This window comes from Oryzias latipes, chromosome 10 (assembly GCF_002234675.1).
Source record: "Oryzias latipes chromosome 10, ASM223467v1".
NCBI lineage: Eukaryota > Metazoa > Chordata > Actinopteri > Beloniformes > Adrianichthyidae > Oryzias > Oryzias latipes.
In genome coordinates, this window is record NC_019868.2 from 14297588 (window position 1) to 14315726 (window position 18139).

The following is an 18139-nucleotide window of genomic DNA, read 5'->3' on the forward strand; positions in this document are numbered from 1 at the left end:
GGGACTAACTTAATCGGACAATAGATTTTTTATTATTTATTGATCATTTGTGCAAAGGTGGTACTACATGAAACAATAATAGAACAATTATGTTTTTTATTTTATTTGCACAGACTTTAAAACTAAAAACACACAAAAAACAATCATTTATTTAAGTACCAGCAGTTTATAGAGTAAAACACTTCAGAATTTTCTTTAGATTCAACAAACTTCAAGTTATTTCGCTTTGTTGATTTTGAACCTCACGTGACATTTATTTCCTAATCTTTGCAGCATAAATCTAATAACTGAGCTGTTCCCATGGCAGCAGGAAAGCACAGGCCTCCACTATTAAAATGATCATTACAAAAATGTGACACAGAGCCAGGAAGCTCAATGAACAACCAGCTTGAAACAGAAGGACCTAAGTCTTTTCTTACTCAGACATGAAAAATCCTACAGAAAAGAAAAAGTCCATTGCACTAAACATGACCAGCTTTTCTAGCAGCCTGAAGGGTTTTCTTAAATGTGTACTTAACAAAATAAACACCATCTTCCATCATTTTAGGTCAGAGTAAACAAAGCCATAGTCTTCAGTTTTGAACTAACTGGGTATATTAAAGCCCTGCATGGCAGAGAGGGAAACAACCCACTGGATAGAGAACAGCAACTGTTCAAATCACATGTGCCCAAAGAGATTAACCCACCCCCCCTCCAAAAAAACCCCCAAAACATTAAAGGCACTTAAATCGGACCACTTCAAAACCACTGCAAACATTCTATATAAAGGAAATGCTGACAGCATATATGACATTCATTACTTGTTAATTGTGATTTTTAAAGCTAAACTTGTCTTTTAGCAGTTTTGAGGCTAAGTGGAATATATTTTAATACCATAAACTTCATAAACAACATAAACAATCTTAATACTGATGATTTTGGTTGTCAATTATGTCAGGATGTTGATTTACATGCAAACAAATGGGAATAAAACAGAAAACCGAATTGAAATTTTGAATTGAAAAAGTAAAATGAGTGATTTTGGTTTTCCTCGTGACCTCATTAGTGCTTTAGATTTGTTGAATCGTGTATAATTTGACTTAAAACCCAGACTCATACAAGTATTAAAAGTGCTTCAGGATGTCAGGAACTCTCCTTCAGTGATTGGACATTTGTGTTAATTGGAATAGTGTTGTGCAACCGTCTTTCATCTGAAAGTGATTTGTTTGTTTTAAAGCACATCTTTTTTTTGGCACAAGTTCCTCTACCCATCCTCCTGTGACACCGTATCTATTTCTGTGTCCAAGTGTTGCTCCAGCTGGGCAGTCAGGAAGGGGTGAAAGAAGAAGTCAAAGCCAAACTGAAGGGCGTTCTGGGCCGTGCGCCTCCAGTCGTGTTCGATTTTGTATTGCCTGCGGCTGGAAACTCTGCCGTCATTGCAAGACAAACAGTGAATGGCTTTCATTTCAAATACGGGCCATTTGGAGCCTAGACGCCCTTCCAGTATGGTGCTGAACTCCACCAGGCTCCCGGTGTTCAACTGTAAGAGCACCGACTTGAACTCGTTACTCGCCCGAAGGACGATGTCCTTTGTGGTGTCCTCGTCCTCGATGAGCGTGCCATCCTTGGCCTTCTTCTCTAAGGGCATTCCAAGAGTGACTTCAAATTTGTAATGGTCGAATCGTTTGATGTGGCATTCATGCTTGGCCAGTTTTTTAAGTTTACAGAGTGGATCTTGAGGAGGAGGAGAGGGAGCGGGGAACGGCTGGGGCTCAGGGGAGGCACTCCTCCCCCCATCACAGCTAGGGTAGGGCTCCCCGTAGAGGCATCTCATCCAGTTACCCACAACTACAGGCAGCAGGTTGATGACGGACTGTGCGCCGTTTTCGATGTCGGTCACACGGACGTACTTGAAGCGTCCTGTCCAGGTGACCCGGTGCCCTTCCAGGTGAGAACACAGGATCTGGGTTTGAGCCATGTTGGACTCTTTCCAGGCCAGTGGACCACAGAGGTTGCTGTATTCAGGCCACGTCAGCGTGGAGTTATACACCTTCATGCCCTCAGACCTGTAGACGTACATCCAGCAGAAGAGCATCACTGCGCTGAGCCACACCAGGATGAGCTTCACAATGCTGCTCCGCGATAAAGACCGTACCACCACGACAGGGTTGAGACTGAATCGCGTCCACAGCCGGAGCACGACTGGAACAAAGCAGACGGTCAGTGTGACCACCATCTTGGCCAGCTCCAGCTTAAGGAACCACTGCAGCACCTGGATCATGAGCATGGCTGCCAGACCCAGTGACAGCACAGGAAGAGCAAACAGGAAGAGCAAGTAGCCCACAAAAGTCCGGATGAGTCCTATGATTGTGGCATTTTTGAGGAACACCAAACAAAGCTCACACCAGGTGAAACAGACCAAGTAGGGGACCAGGCACAGGTAGGTGCCCTTAAAGCCTCTCAGCTGTGCCATGCGGAACAGGAGGTAGAACAGGTGGCCATACAGCAGACATGGCATCCCCACGTTTATTGCCACAGTGTCTCCAAGAGGCACTGTGACGAATGTCACCCCAAACACCTTCAAGAACCGAAGAGAGTCTGGCAGGAGGTGGGCAAGAGAGCAGGCTCCAGAAAAGACCTCCGTGAGGAGGGCTTTCCGAGCAAACAGCTGGGCGGAGGCGTGGAGGCTCAGGAAGGCTGTGATGGTGAAAAAGAGCGCAACTGCAGCTAGCTCTGAGCAGGGAATCCAGGATTTATCAGCCACAGGGAAGGAGAAAACTACAAAGACCACAGACAGCAGGAAGTACCTGAAAGGACAAGGAGACCGGGTGTTTTTCTTCAGCTGCAGGAACAATTAGAGGATTTTCCTAGTCACACATACATCTATTGATTTGTAATTGTTCAGGCAATTAATAGGAATCATAACTATATGTTAATTGGGTATAAATAAGAGAAAAAGGACATAGACTTACAGGTAAGGCTCCAAATGAGTCAATCCAAAGTTAGTCTCTGCCTGCTCCAGATCCAGACCAGGTTCAAAATGAGCCAGCAGGTCAGTGAGAGCCCGGAAATTTTCCCATGCCTTTGAGTTCTGCCCAAAAGAATGATCGTTTTTTTTTACTCCCAAAATGAGCTCATACCCCGAAGATCAATTATATGTACTCTGTTTTCAGACAAGACCACCAACCTGAAACACGCGCAGAGTGCAGATCACCATGGAGAAGAAGGACAGGTAGAAAACCAGCAGAGGGATGACAAAGATGAAGAACTCGATTGTGAGGTTGGAGATGATGAAGAAGAAGATCAGTGCATTGACGTGGTGGGTGGGGATCAAGGCACTCAGCCACTGCATGCCAGCGCGGGAGGCCCAGTCAATGAGATGCTCCTTGATCTCCAGCAGGGCGTGCAGAGGAAACTTCAGGAGCTGATGCAAACACAAAAACATGTCAGGAAGAGGCTTGATGCAAAATGTCGAAGTGATGCAAATATCATGAATCTTGCTCCAGGCTTTTTCTTTCCGACGTGTGAAAAACTTGGTGTCGTAAGATTCCGGTTGGAAACAAATCACAACTATGAATTTCTCCTCCATGATCAATACGGTTGGCACTTTAATGAAATCAAAGGGTAAGGGTCCAAATGAGTCGATCCAAAGAGTGCTAACATCCGGACATCATTACCAAATCTGAGTCCATGATTGGTCAAAGATGGATCGCCTTTACATTTTAACCCGCGTTCAATGGCCGCACGTTTGTACCGACGAGCCCGAAAACTGTCGTAGGAACTTGCTTAGTACACATAAATACGAGAGTTTTTAACGCGTTTACGTAGACTTTTCATTGAATGTGGTCGCTTGAACGTAGCTTAAGAACAAAAGAGAAAAAGAATAAATCACTTCTATTATTGTTTTATTGGAAATCTTATTTCGTTTGTTGCATACATTTAAAACAACGATAGATTAACAACATACAGGTTTCTCACCTTCTGATGCAGAGGCAGTTCATCTGGGTTCTTCACGACCACATCATCATCATCATCGTCGTCGTCTGCTACGGCAGCCATGACAGGGGATGGGGGGATTCCTTGAGCGTACTTCTTTGTCATCTCCACAAACTCGTCAATTCCAACATGGGAACTTCCTGCAAAAACAAGAAAAGAAGACTCAAAAGATAGTACAGCTTCATTCAGATGTACTTGGAATCTGAAATGCAAAGAAAATACATCCTAAAGTAAGCTTCAGAGCACACATACCTTCACTGGTGACCATCGTCTCCAGGACCCGTCTTTGTTTCTTAGCTGAGCTATTGAGAGGACCAGGTGAGACAGGTGTGCCTGTATGTGCAGAGCAGATCAATGGGTATTGGTTCTTGGTTCATAGCTACCAAAATGTCAAAAATTGTCTTCCTTGTGTACCTGGTTCAGTGTGGACGTGTTCAACATTCTCTAACAACTCTGAAACGGGCACAGCCCTCTTCCTCTCAGGATTGAGCTTCCAGTACATGAGGAGTGCTGCCTTCCTGACTCCTCTCTCAAACTGTGTCTCTGTACACAACTTCTTCACCTCCTCAAAGTTCTCCAAAGTGATGCCTGAAAACCATACAAAAATGGGGTGAGACACACATATGCTCAATAGAGGGGAAAAGGAGCGTCTCCTACCTTTTCTGAAAGCTAAGCATTGCTTCAGCAGCTTGACGGCATCTTTGCGGCCCTGTTTCGCAGCCAGAATGAGCCAAGTGACTGCTGTGCAGTTGTTCAGCTCTTCATCGCTGTGCTCTGCCAGGGCAAGGAAGTAACGGCCCATCTGGAAAAAAAAGGAAACCAAGATCATTTTAAACCATGCAACATATTTATGTCCTTAACTTAAAGGATCAAAATCCATATGTACTTTTCTCATTGATCAACTCTTTGCCACCAGGATTTACAGCATTTGCAGAACGCTCACTGCTACTGACCTTGGCTTGTGCCTTTGCATCTCCGGACTTTGCGCTCTCTTCCAAATTCTCAAAACTCGTCTCCTCTGTTTCTTCTAAAACAAAAAACATGAAATTAACAAACAGTGGTTATTAAGGCCTTTAAGACTACACCTTTAAGATTTTTTTTTAATTGTCTCTATTATTATGGTCATCATTGAGATGAGTAAGGTTTACCAATATTTTATTTATTTAAAATACTGGATATCCATTGTTTTGATTTTGGTTTTTCTAAAACCCATTCTACTGAAATGTAGCTTTTAACTAACATCTTTAAAATGATGAACACAAATGGGGCAAATGTAAGCTATACTGCAGAACTAAATCTTTGAGTCTGAATATGATTAATTCGGAAAATCAAATATTATCATCCCTCTTTTAAACTGATTGTCCTATTATATATATTTTTTTCAGCAAATGACAAGTGGCATTTTTGCAACGGATCAACTCCTAAAAGTCAAGATTCAAATAAATTATGTTTAAAGCTAATAAAGATGGCAAAAACTAGTCTTTTAAGTCTGTCACAGCTATTAACAACATGTAATTTGATGCTTAACTGTCTCTGAGAGAGTAAAGAGAAAAGGAAAAAAGGCACAATTGATATCCAGTGCCTGTATTAGCTCGTATCCAAAGCTCCTGGAGCTGTGCTCACACTTTCACCCACTGCACAAGGCCTAAAATAACAGCTTGCTCAGCTGAGAAGGACAGCTGGCCTTGTTTTTAAGAGTCTCACATGCTGCTACCTATGTTTAATGAGTTTACTATTTTACAAACGCAAAGTAAATGTGTTTTATGGTCATTTTGAAATGACAGAGAATGGCCTTTTGCTTTTCAGTCATGCTGCAAATGTACAAGATTTGTTTTCCAGAGGACCACTATCCATGTGACACCTGTGTGGAGAATTTGCAGTGTTAAATAGAAATGGGACAGGTTTTTCCTTTGTCATTAGCATGATGGGAGAGGCTGTTTTACATGACAGGGTGAATCTGTGTGGTTGTCATGGTGACACCACAGGAGGAAAAGTAGTCAGGGGGGGGGGTGGCCACGCTGACTGATGGAGAGTCCAGTGAAACAACGCAGTGAGGTTTCTGTTTTAGGCCTCAAGGTCTGATTTGCTTCTCACCTGCTTCAGGTGTGGTAGGCGTTTGTGGCACATTTCCATTCTCTGTAGATGCTGCGTTAAGCTGAGATCTGCCCATCTTTGAGAAGCTTCTGACTGGTTGGTGCAAAGGCGATGATGTGGGTGAGGACAGTGATGAAGAACGGGAGAGAAGAGGAGGTGAGGTCTGAGGGAAAGCAGTGGAGGGAGAAAAAGATGGAGTGGTTGGGGGGGTGGGCATCGTGAGCTGAGGTTTATGTCTGTCTGGTGTTGACGAGGTAGACGAGTCAAGCGATGAAGGGTCTGGACTCATTACGGTGTGGGATGACGAGATGAGTTTTGAGGTGGGCAGACTGCCAGGAGGTGAAGGCTCCATGACTAAAAACACAACAAAAAACAAAACAAAACCTGTTTTACGCTTTCTAACAATAAGGGTTTTACAGTTATATTATTAAATAAGGAAAAAAAATGTTTTACAAAGTAAAACTTCATATTAAAAGCCTGTGAAAAACGAAAACAGCTGCTTCAAACCAACAAGTGGTCCAAAACCCCTTTCATTTATTAGATCATACAATCAGGGTGTGACAATTTGGCACAACTTTTTTTTAACAAAACCCGTTTTAGACTGTCTATCAATCATAGTAAGTTATAGCTTTTTTATTAAGAAAGTACAACTTTTTTTGTAAAGTAAAACTTCATTTCAAAAGCCTGCGAAAATCTACAACGACAACAGCTGCTTCAAACATACACGTTGGACAAAAATCCCGTTTTTAGATCACACAACCAGGACGTTACAATTTAACACAATTTTTTTGACAGCAACAGAACAATTGCACTTTTGCCTAGCTTGCCCTCAAATTGTCTAAGTTCAATTTTATTTAGAGCAAACAACCTATTATCCTAATACATACAGTCTGTCCTCAAACTATGTTTACATGTGAAAAGATTTTGTATTCGGCGTTAGTAAAACATTTCATGTGTCAACTATTAGAGTCTATGAAGACGTTATCAGCTCTTTCCAAGAAGAAGGTGACATCGCTGAACGCACTTCAGGAACCCCCGTTGAGGTTCCAACAGGACCTCCACAGTAATTTACTATGACGCTCGCTTTGCGTATTCATAATAATTACGGAGAATAGAGTTTGTTAGACTGCCATTTATGATCGTAATAACAACAGAAAACAGTCCAAGCTAATGTCGTGCTAACATTTATTCTTGTTGTAAGCTCACCTTCAAGAGAACACCAACTGATGTTCTCCAAACGTAATACGTTTCGGCTCTTCGTTACCCAGATTTCCAAATCATTTGTTCTCTCTGCTAAAAATTTACTTCAACAACCTCCATCCTGTTGTTTGGTCCTTGAGCGGTCAAACTCCAAAAACAATCCAAAGCACACCAGTCACCCAGCAGTTCACAACATCGTTCCCGCCCACTTTTCCCCTTTGAGGACGGTGATTGGATGAAAGGGATCACTTCCTCACTTTGAGCATGATTTGATTGGTTATGGGGACAGGAAGATGACAGGAATGCTAGCAGTAAAAAATAACCAAATTCCAATTATTTTCACACGCTTTGATTTATTTATATATCATGTGTTTTTTTAACATTATTTCATTTTTAACATATATTTGTAGTTATTTAGGCATCTAACAGAGCACGAGAACACAAAAAATTGTTTATTGTTTATTTTTTGTGAGAAGTCACAAAATAAAAAAAACCCCTGTAAATTCAAAATATCTACATGTATTCTCTTGGTAAAAGAAATTCTACTTTAGTCTACTACAAGTATATTTAGTGTACCAGTATCCTAAAAGTGAGACTTGTACTCAAGCATACTTAGTAAAATAACTGAGTGTACTATATTTCGCTAAGGGTTAAATTCCAACCCAAGAACATCCTTTTTTATACATATAAATAACAAATAAAAGGTAAACGTCAAGTATACTGCTTTACTCATAACATAGACTAAGTTTATGTGTTGTACATTTCAGTAGATTTAACTACCTTTGGCTAAGGGCCTGGTATAGCTACTTGCCAAAAACAGCATTAGCAGTACTTTAAAGGTATAAATGATCAAAAATAAAATGTTGACTTTGTAAAAACATTTGATTTAAAAAAGGTTTGAGTGACTAGCAAAGTGGGTATACTCCTTGCTTTACTGGGAGAGGGGTTTAGTTACACTTAAGCACACTTAAGTTTGTAAAACGTCTACAATGACTTTTCCAGAACAAGGTAAACAACGGGTATTTTGGAAAACGAAGCAACAAAATGGCAGATGGCAAAAACGTTATCAACTCATTGCAATGTCATATAAAAAGGATAAAAAGGTTAAAAGGTCCATGGGGCATGTCCAGGTTTTATACAGCTAGAAACAAAGCCCCCTAGTTAAAAGGATGCAAAAAAAGACAGAATGTGAGTTGAAAATATCCCATTTGTCACCTTTTCTAGAATCCAAGTGGTATACACTACCCAAAATCAGAGCATATATCCAAAAAAAGTTATAAAATAAATACTATTGGAGTTTATGTCCTAAAAAAGCAAATTCTTAATTTGATAAATTTACTTTAAGATTATGGATTAATGAGGAGAACATCACAAGGTTGTCACTTTAGAAAAAAAGAAAAGAACATGTTTTTGGTAGTCTTTGTTCAGAATGTGACTTTGGGCAAACAGGAAGGGAAACAGACAAACTAAATAATGGTTGAGAAAAAAAAGCCTCAAGGGTCAAGATCAAAAGTCAAGTTCAAGTAGAAGTCGCTCTCTGAAAGAAAAGCATTTTAGAAATGAGGGTAAATTGGCTAAATGCAACTGCAGTAAAGCAGTTATGTAAATTCCACATGATTAGTAGATTAGTAAAATCCAGTTTAGAAGATAAGCAACACTCCTTTACTGGTTTGAGTCTCTTATGCACAGCTTCAGTTTTACACAAACTGTCTTTTGAGAAGGCTTATGTGCTTGCACCCAGAGGCCTATCTATTTAATTTAGGCAAAGTAGGTAATGGCACACAAATGTAACAATGAGGTATTCTTAATTTTTGCAATTCTTGATAGAGGTTGCCTAACCACATCAGTTATTTTTGCTGAACATATTTAAGACTTTTCTTTGACACCCAGTACAGTCCTAACAACCACAGAAAAAATCCAAGCTTATTACTTCGACCTGTCTTTTCAGATCTCATCTCTTAAAATTACGGTTCTAAATCATAGGATTACAGTTTAGTGTTTTGAAAAAAGGTCTGTTGGTGAAATGGACATAACTAAAAGTCTTTGCTGTTTCATTTACTGCTTCTTTCTGAGTGTGTGCATGTCTTTATGTTAACTTCAGTAAAGTTGGCCGTTTAGCACTGGTCATTCTTTATATGTTTATTTGTTTCCCCCCAGAATACCTAAATTCATCTCTAAAAAGCTATAATTGGATACTTAGCATTCATGAATATGCTAAGCTTATAGTTGTCAGAGCTCCTTGCTGAAAAATGTAACGTGATTATGTTAATTTTATAATATAACAATCACTTTAAAAGCTTAGAATTAAAACATGGATCACATGGATTATACCTTATGCCTCATAAATCATTGGTAGGTGTTGTGTTTTGGGATTTTGGCACATGCAGCTTTTGATATTATCAACCATAAACTTCGGTGGAAAAACTGTCTGTTTAAGGTTTCAAAAACTGCTGTTAACTTCATAAACAGTTACTTGGCTAATAGAAAATAGCAAGTTGTATTCAATGTGTGTATTTAAACACTGTGTACCCTAGGTGTGGGATTCCACAAGAGAGCTGTCTTGGCCCTTTGCTCTACAGTGTTTTTGTAAAAGATGCCTTAAGTAAAGCTGACATGACAATATTTGCAGATGATACTAGTACAGCATATCACTCTTCTAGCTTAGTTCAAGTCGTTATAATACTACAACTGCTATTATGCTACAACTAGTATGTCTCTCTGAATGGATGGTTAAGAAACAAAACTGAATGTTTTGAAAACCAAGTGTATGTCATATGAAGCAACTTCTTACTGGAATGTGCTGCCTCTAGAAATAATGATTACAAGCAGTCATAGTAGTTGTAAAGGTAATCTTAATTCATAAAGTCTTTGGAGTATTGAATAACTGTAAAGACCAAGATTTTGTATTGATGTATTAATGTCATTTTTCCTCAAGATTTTTGTAACAATGTATGCATTTTTATCGGTGAACCCTAGGAACTATAGACTTTAGATTGGTAAAGGTCCTTAAATTGAAAAAAAAAAAGCTTACTACTCTTGACTACAGTTTTGAATTTCTTATTTAAATTATAGTTAACACAATAATATGGTCAATAATATGGATAGAAATAGCTCTACTTTGTCAAATGGAAATATTTTCCTCATCTGGTCGATGAGAACTGTTCTCTTTGCACAGTGAAAGGCTGATAAAATTCCTTTCATCACAAAAACAGAAAGATAAAAGCACCTCAGGCAAAACAATTACATCTCAGTGTAACACACTTTTGCTTGCTGAGTCAGTCCCACACCATATAAACACTACACAAATTTGCTTCTGTCCTCTGTGCTTGCTCCAGTGGTATTTTTTTTATCACTGAATTTGCAGGTCTGGTTGCTAGATCCCACAGGAACATTAAAAAAGCAATACTTAACACAATTGGACTTTTCTTGCTATGAATCCATTTCAAAAGTATGTGCTTACAAATGTGCGCCTTCCCAGTCTGAGCACATTTGAGTAATGAGTACTACTGAAAAGATCTCTAATGCTTTGTTTTGCCTCCAGCCCCTCCTAGCAGCAATGAACTGCATGTGTTGTGCCTCCAAAGAGCAGTAAGGAGGTCTTTGTGGCTGCTTATGAATGGCCAACCGGCAGGTGAAGTGTTAAGAGGCAGACACAGGCAGCTGTGCGTAAGTAATGCATCCTCCTGGAAACTGGGTCACACTCACCACTTCCATAAAGCCCAGTTCACCTACTGTAATCATTTGGCTTATTTTAATCAAACAAACAGAAAATGACAAAGATAAATTCAAAACTACCTGTGTAAATTAAGTTCAAAAGGCCAGAATAAAAGAATGTAATGCTCTTCGGTACAGAATACATGCAGTAACACAGGAAAAGCAGTGGGAAGGCCTCTGGGTTTGTTTCTCAATTGACCTGAGCCACCACAAAAATAACTTTTTTGATTCACAAGGCAGCATAAACCCCATTTTAATGTTTTTTTTAAGTATACCTATTCTTTATAAAATCTTTCTTTTAAAAACAAACAAACAAACAATGAAAAACTAGGTTAACATTTTCACACAAGAAAAAATATCAAATGTAGTTCACAACAACTTTTGGTCAATTCTATATACCGGTATATGTATTTTGTTGTGAGCTTGTCACATCTGCTCTTTGAAGCTTTGTCAATTTGAATTAGAAGGTTGAGAATTCAAAAAGTGTCTCAGCCTCAGGAAAAGATTAGGCATCTTCTAAAGATAAATCAAGTCTATATGAGTTTTTTTTTACCCACTACTTTGTTGGACTCGAGGAGGAGAAATTACACACATGTGTGAAAATCTTTGTCAATTGTTGATAACATTTATAAGAATGCCAGAAAAAAAGGCTTTGTCTAGTATTATGTGCACCTATAGAGCAGAAAAACCCCATCCAATTTTTAAACTTTCAGCAAATAAATATCATAACACTGACATAAGAAAGCCTCTGTGTGATATTAGCCTTATTTTTCCTCTGTGTGATATTAGCCTTATTTTTCAATAAGTAAGCCTGTGTACTGTTGGTAAATTACTTTGTGATCGTAAACAGTAAAAATGTGAACATTAACAGTTTTATGACACGTTTTTGTGCAAATTCTTCTTACCCTGTCAGGGTTTAGAGCTGTCAATCTTTCAGAAGTCTGAAGAGCTTGGGACTACCACCCTAATGGCCCTAATGGCCTGCAAAAATGTCAGCAGCTAAACCAAATTAGCAGTTTTTCTCATTTTGGTTTTGAACTGTGCAGGTTTGCAATATTTTTCATGCTTTGGTGAATGTTTTTTCATAGTTGTTGACATGATTGGACTTATGGAAGAGATTTTACAAGCTCTTTTGCCCATAAAGTAATGATGAAATCCCACAGAAATGATATAAATATATTTGAAACATTAGGAGTATTGATAATCAAATGGGGCCATGCTTACTTTACTTGCTTAATCTCATGTTGTGTAGAGAAACACTCAGGCATGTGTGTTCTGTGATCTCTGTGTTTACTTGGATTTATTGCTAAAGATTTCATAATTGCCCGAAATGGGCGGCGATGCTTATTGCAGCCTCAAAACTGAGTTTCTTCCTATAATTTTTGTGTGCTGCATAGAAGGATTGATTTGGGGAGGTTGTTCAAAAGTTGGCCTGATTTAATTAAATGAGTACTGCCCCCGCCAGAGGGGGCCTTGCCGTCTAGCGCTCACGCCCTTTAGGGCAAGTCATTTTAGCATTAAATCAATGTTCATGACATCAAGCTGGTTTTAGCCTTATTATGAAAGCAGATTTATTACACTAGTTAACTGCTGATTGGATAATAATAGGTTATTGCGGATGCATATGTTTTGTGTGTACAAGTTAAAGACCCAATCCAATGAAAATTGTGTTTTTGGTGTTTTTAATGTGTTTTTGTAGCATTTGTCTCTAATGATAGAGGACATATAATAAGAAAATCAAGATTAAAATAGAATTTCTTCTGAGCATTTCTATATCGAAATCCTTGTGAATCAGGAGCAGACAAAAAATGTTGTTTGAAAAAACCTGTAGCAGTGATGTTGATGCTACAGTCAGTGGGCCACAAGCTCTTTGCTTTCCTCCTTTCTAATGCATCCACTTACAGACAAATAGATCCATATACATTTTTGTCATCCTTGTTTGAGCTGGCATCTGGCTCATAACTACAAGGCTGGATGGCTCCAATTTTGCTTGTCATTTTTGTTGCACCAGTAATGTTAGATTGGGATTTTGAGGGGGTGTAAGCCATCAGGAGACCCTGTAAATAAAGGGATGATGGGAAATGAGTGCAGGCTTACTCTGTGTCAACAGCCCTGCCCACAACTCAGAGCCCAATATCTGATGAACCTCTGTGTTTTTACTACTGCTCTCCAAACTATGTCCAAGAACGACACAGTTTTTTGAGTTTAGCTAAAAGAGGCGTAATCATAATTAAAAAAACACTAGAAATTCTTGTAAAATAATGTAAAAGATGATCAGAGTGGGACTTCAAGGCTCTAAAAGTCAAGTAGCTACAGGTTCACAATGGCAACGCAAAATCCCATTCAAGAAATTGTGCAGTTCTTGAAAATATTTTTTATGGAAATTTGAAGGCAAGTGCATATGGCCCATGAGCCGGACTTTGGACATGCCTATGTTTTGTGTTTGCTTTACCAATAAAATAAGTAATAGCCTTTCAGCTGAACATATGGATTTTTTTGTAGTTGTAATTGCCTTCTTTGTGTGGCAATAATTAAATAATAACCCCAAAACAGATGCATTAGGGTTGCACTGGTTAACATTTTTGTGCATTACTAGCAAGGCTGGAATCATCCGGCTCGCCATAGTCATCCTTGAACACGCAGTCAGGTGTCGCACTTCTATCACGTTTACGGCAACGCCCTCCCGGCTCCCCCCCCCCCGCTTACGTCGATTCTGTCATAAGCCTGGATATTTATTTATTTATTCAGCTCCTGCCAAAAATAAAAAAATAAACCGTTTGTCTGCAGAGGACGTAGTGTGGACACTAAAGCGTCTGCATGTGTGCTGGGGGCGTGGAGGAAGGCGCGCGAGGGGAGGAGGATAGTTAGCTAAAAGACTAATGTCACTGAGCGACAGAGAAAAAACGGTCCCAGATGTGAGCAGTTGGAAAACGCGCCCGGTGGTGTTGGAGGAGAGTAAAAGTTGTGAGTGGGCTCTTCGCCGTCAGCGTGGCGTGAAGCCGCCAAAGTAGTGAGTGAATGCAGCGCTGCTTATCGAAGTCCAGCCTCCCTGCTTCAGTTCCTGGATGTGAAGCAGCGGCGTTTCCACATCACTTGTGACTGTGTTGTGTGACCACAGGCGTGTGCCCCCCTTTTCAGGTTAGTTTGTTCGGTTTGTGCTAAAACGATGGTTTCATTTGTGGAATGAGTATTTCACCTCTCTCTGCTTATACACACGCCTATATCACCAGCCGCATGAGACACCCGCCGAGGTTCATCATCTAGCATGCGGCTCGGGGAGTCTTCTTTAGTGGCCGCATTAACCTTTCTGACATACCCGGAGGACTGTCAGTTAGTCAAAGAGGAACCATTAAGTGTTGCGATAACCGCACTATAACATTAAGAGGGGTCATAACGTTGTAGGTGAAAATATTGGAAACCTAAAACGGAAACGCACGCGCTCCTACTAGCTTACATTTGAAGTCCTGAGACGGAGCGCGAGGACATCAGCCCCGTGTCTCCGTGTTCCTGGAGGAGGATGCTGCTGCAGCCCCTCACAGATAGCTGCGGGGTGTGGTTAGCAAGCCAGACAAACAAGCTGTCAGCATTGTAGATCAGATCCCTTCAGCAAAGGAGCCCTGCAATCACATTAAAGCGCTCCTTAAACTGCAGTGAGCCATAGCAGAATATTATGACCGTGTGATGTGTACTGATGATGTCTTCATTCATGTTGTCTGGCCGTCAGGGACACTGTCAATTATGTTTTTGAATCAGGCAACTCTGGAGGCCTCAGTGGACAGCCAGCATGTGTTGGATACCCGCTTCTGTTTGACCAAAAGCATAATGGATGTTGTGATGTTTATGCATGCTGGGCTCAGACAGCCAGCAGGAGTCATTAAAAATAATGGGATTGCAGTTATTTTACCATTATTGAAGGTTTCAGAGCTGCCTTTAAACTTTCCGATTGGTGGATTATCTCTTTGTTGCTGATCCGATTCATAGTCGATATTGGTTTATTTTAAATGATCCACTTCGACCTGGTGCACTAACCTACAATTGATCCAGGACATCTTTAGCCAAAAGTTCAACCAGCGTAACTCAGAGATAAATACCTGGGTACTGAACAGTACAGGTGAAGTTTTTCAGATGGCGGATGTTATTTTCAGGATTTAGGTGCGACCAAGCACAAAAAGTGATGGAAATCCACGCTGGCCACACATAATACATATCAATAAGATGCTCATTGATGCATTGCCCATGCATGTTTTTAGTGCGTCCAAGGCTAAATTGTTGTTGTTAAAGTTAAAGTCCCATTAGCTGTCACGCACATAAGAGGGTGAAATTTGTTCTCCGCAGTTGACCCATTCCCTGAGGGAGCGGTGAGCTGCAGACACAGCTGCGCTTAGGAACCATTAGGTGGATTAACTCTAACCGTAATCCTAACTCTAACCCTAACACTTCCTCCAGTCTGCGTGGCCAAGAATAAAGTTTAGCACTGGCCACAGGTATTTAGAAAATTACGCCAGTCACTTTCTTTTTCAGATTCCTTCCATCTCTTGTAAGATCAAGTGTAAATTAAATACGAGTAAAAACAAGTAAACAAGAATTCATGTCAAATCCAGTCACATTTTCTTTCAGAAACTTCAGCTCACTGCTTTTGTTTCACATAAACAAACAGGAACCTTATTAGGACATGATACCACACTGTATGGTCACATGTCTTTGCAAAATTCAGTGTTTCCACTCTGGACTCTGATTGCTTGATCATTCTTTGATGCCATCAAGTGTGTGTTGTCTGCTGTGATGGTACTTTGTTGTTTTTACGTTTTAGTAAAATAAACGTTTTGTGCCTCAATCCAAATGGTATTTTCCAATATCAATAACATCAATTTAATTCATTTTGAAACAATTTTATAGCGGTCGATTCGATTAACAACTTGCCTCAGACGGATCGGTCTGGTTGGATTGTAGGAACATAAATTGAAGCAAAACTAAATATTTGGATTGTAATTAAGATTGCCAAATTATCAGCAAATGCCTACTTTCACTAATTGTTGTTTAGTGGATTAGAAGATACCACTACTTTTTTTTCATTTTATTTTTTTTCGAAAAAACAAAAATAGCAACAGGAAAATAAATGTTTTAAGATCGGCTGCGAGGATTTAGAAAAATGTCCATGAGCGATGCTTGGCTCAGCCGATTATCCAACAAATGCACATTTTGTACCAATGTGATAACACTGAAAAATGGAAATAAGGAGGTGTGTATGACAGTTAAAGATTTACAGCAGACAAGAATTTTTACAACAAAGAAATAAAGTACTAAACGCAGTCTTACTTTATTTGCTCCTGCTTTTAGTTTTTTGGTGACTACAGCTCGATTTTCTTTTTCCTTTTGTTTTATACCCCAGGGTACTTTGTAAGTTTTCTACATTTGTAGTCGTCTTGCTCACTAACAGTTAAGAGGGAGCAGTTGCACCCAGAAAAACATTTCCAAACTATTTCCCTGATGTGAACATACCACTCTTAGCTTTTTAGAAGACGAAGCATTACTAAACAAACTAAATAAAATGCATCCATGCAAGAGCATGTTCTGTATCTGTCCTTGCTCAAACTGAACACACTAATGTTGAAAGTAAAATAATGGAAATGATTATCATAAACACACATTAAAGGAGGCTTGAAGCATATGGAATAAAACAACATATATCATGTAAATGCAGAGGCGCCAAATCAATAAAGAGCTTCTTGTTGGTCTGTTAAGGTTGACTAGTCATTGAGGTCGTTTACTCGTAGTTACTTTACTGGCGTTGTGATTTTAGGTTGTATGCTCCACTGGTAGTGTTGCTCTTGGCTCTCAAACTCTGCTTCTCAATCCTTCACAGTGTTTTATAAGTCTTTTGTATGAACTGAGCAATAGTATAACAAGTGTGACCAAACCAGTTTGGATAGTCTTCTCTGCAAAACTGCTGTAGCTGCAGTTTGAAGGGCATGCATGGATGTGGGTCAAAACACTGCAATAAATATGCAGTATTTCTAAATAGATTACAGTAACCAACCTTTAAGTTCTTATTTTCCATCTATTTTTATATTTATGTCCCACATTGAGTTATATTTTGGATGTACCTGCAATGTTTCCTTCTTTTGTCATGGTGTGAAGACAGTTTTTTAGAGAAAGGCCACAACGTGCCATCAGTTGGACACTGTCACATTCTGCATTTATAAAAATAAGTTAAATTATAATTAAAATAGACTTAATGCTTATTATAGAACAGCAGGTTCTGGCAAATTAACGTCATGGCTTTCGTAGCACAATGCTACGTCCCTTGGGTCTTCATAGCTTACATAAAAATGTTAAAAATGGAGTTTCAGTTTATTTGGAAGGTCTCCTCAAACTTTCATATCACTGGTTAAATTTTGTTAAAGAGGTATGGGCTTTGAAGGAGACTGAAAAACCTGGTCCCAAATGAATATGACAGTATGAGCACAAATGAACAGTTCTATTTGAGCCTTCCTCTTTGATTTAAACATTTACAGTTCCATTAACTAATTATTAGAATGGGCGCAAGGCCGTCTGTTGGTGTGAGAGACTAAAAGTTGTTGCAAAGTCTTTTTGTTTAAGCTTTGAAAATCTTCATTTAGGAATCACTAAGAAACGTTAAAATTTAGAATTTTAAAAACAAGATAAAAAGTGACAAATCTAAACAAAACCAATGTCTTTTTTCCCCTTTGTATTTTACCCACTGAGTCACTGTCAACCAAAGGCTGTTTAACAATTTTCTTTAGCTTTTATACATTGATTTTTGTATCTTAACCTCTAGTAGAACACTGGAAATTATTTAGGGCAATGTGCATTAAATATGCAGTTTGTTATTGGAGGGGGAATGTCTCCATTTCCTGTTCTTCATATCATAAGACATATTATGTGTTTTGATAATTAAATAATACAAGACATACAGAAAAGCTTGGACTAATTTCTTGACTTTTGTCAGATTTATTGAAGAATAAAAAAGCAAAGACACAGTTTTTAACATATTCATTGATTTAGGTAGAATAGGAAGAATCTGCCTTATGTGTGCAGCAGCCAAACACAAAGAGTCATCTGGGAGCATTTTCTTCCTCCTCAGACTTCATCCAAACATAAGGAAAGATCATTAGCTGCTAATGAAGAAGGTTAC

At 39.3% G+C, this 18139-nt stretch overlaps 2 protein-coding genes across 5 annotated transcripts in view; one reads left to right on the forward strand and one right to left on the reverse strand.

Annotated features, from left to right (window-relative positions):
* Positions 1-23: 23 nt before the first annotated feature.
* On the reverse strand, positions 24-7483 carry wfs1 (wolframin ER transmembrane glycoprotein). 2 transcript variants are annotated; one of them, XM_020706549.2, is made up of 10 exons: positions 7276-7483; positions 6070-6423; positions 4929-4999; positions 4633-4777; positions 4390-4563; positions 4228-4308; positions 3958-4115; positions 3167-3403; positions 2952-3070; positions 24-2786 (listed from the first exon to the last, which is right to left on the reverse strand). In XM_020706549.2, the coding sequence occupies exons 2-10, from the start codon at positions 6419-6421 to the stop codon at positions 1244-1246; spliced, it is 2880 nt and encodes a 959-aa protein (XP_020562208.1). In that variant the 5' UTR covers positions 6422-6423; positions 7276-7483; the 3' UTR covers positions 24-1243. The 2 variants fall into 2 exon arrangements, with proteins under 2 accessions (XP_020562208.1, XP_004073326.1); XM_004073278.4 differs by having other exon boundaries at positions 4929-5002; positions 7276-7482.
* Positions 7484-13713: 6230 nt separating this feature from the next.
* LOC101160741 (janus kinase and microtubule-interacting protein 1) overlaps positions 13714-18139 on the forward strand; it is a 34740-nt gene continuing 30314 nt past the window's right edge. Inside the window, exon 1 of one of the 3 annotated variants that reach the window (XM_023959127.1) lies at positions 13714-14121. The gene's annotated coding sequence lies outside the window, so the exon portion shown is untranslated. The remainder of the gene's footprint in view (positions 14122-18139) is intronic. The other 2 variants (XM_020706552.2, XM_023959128.1) reach the window with 2 other exon arrangements.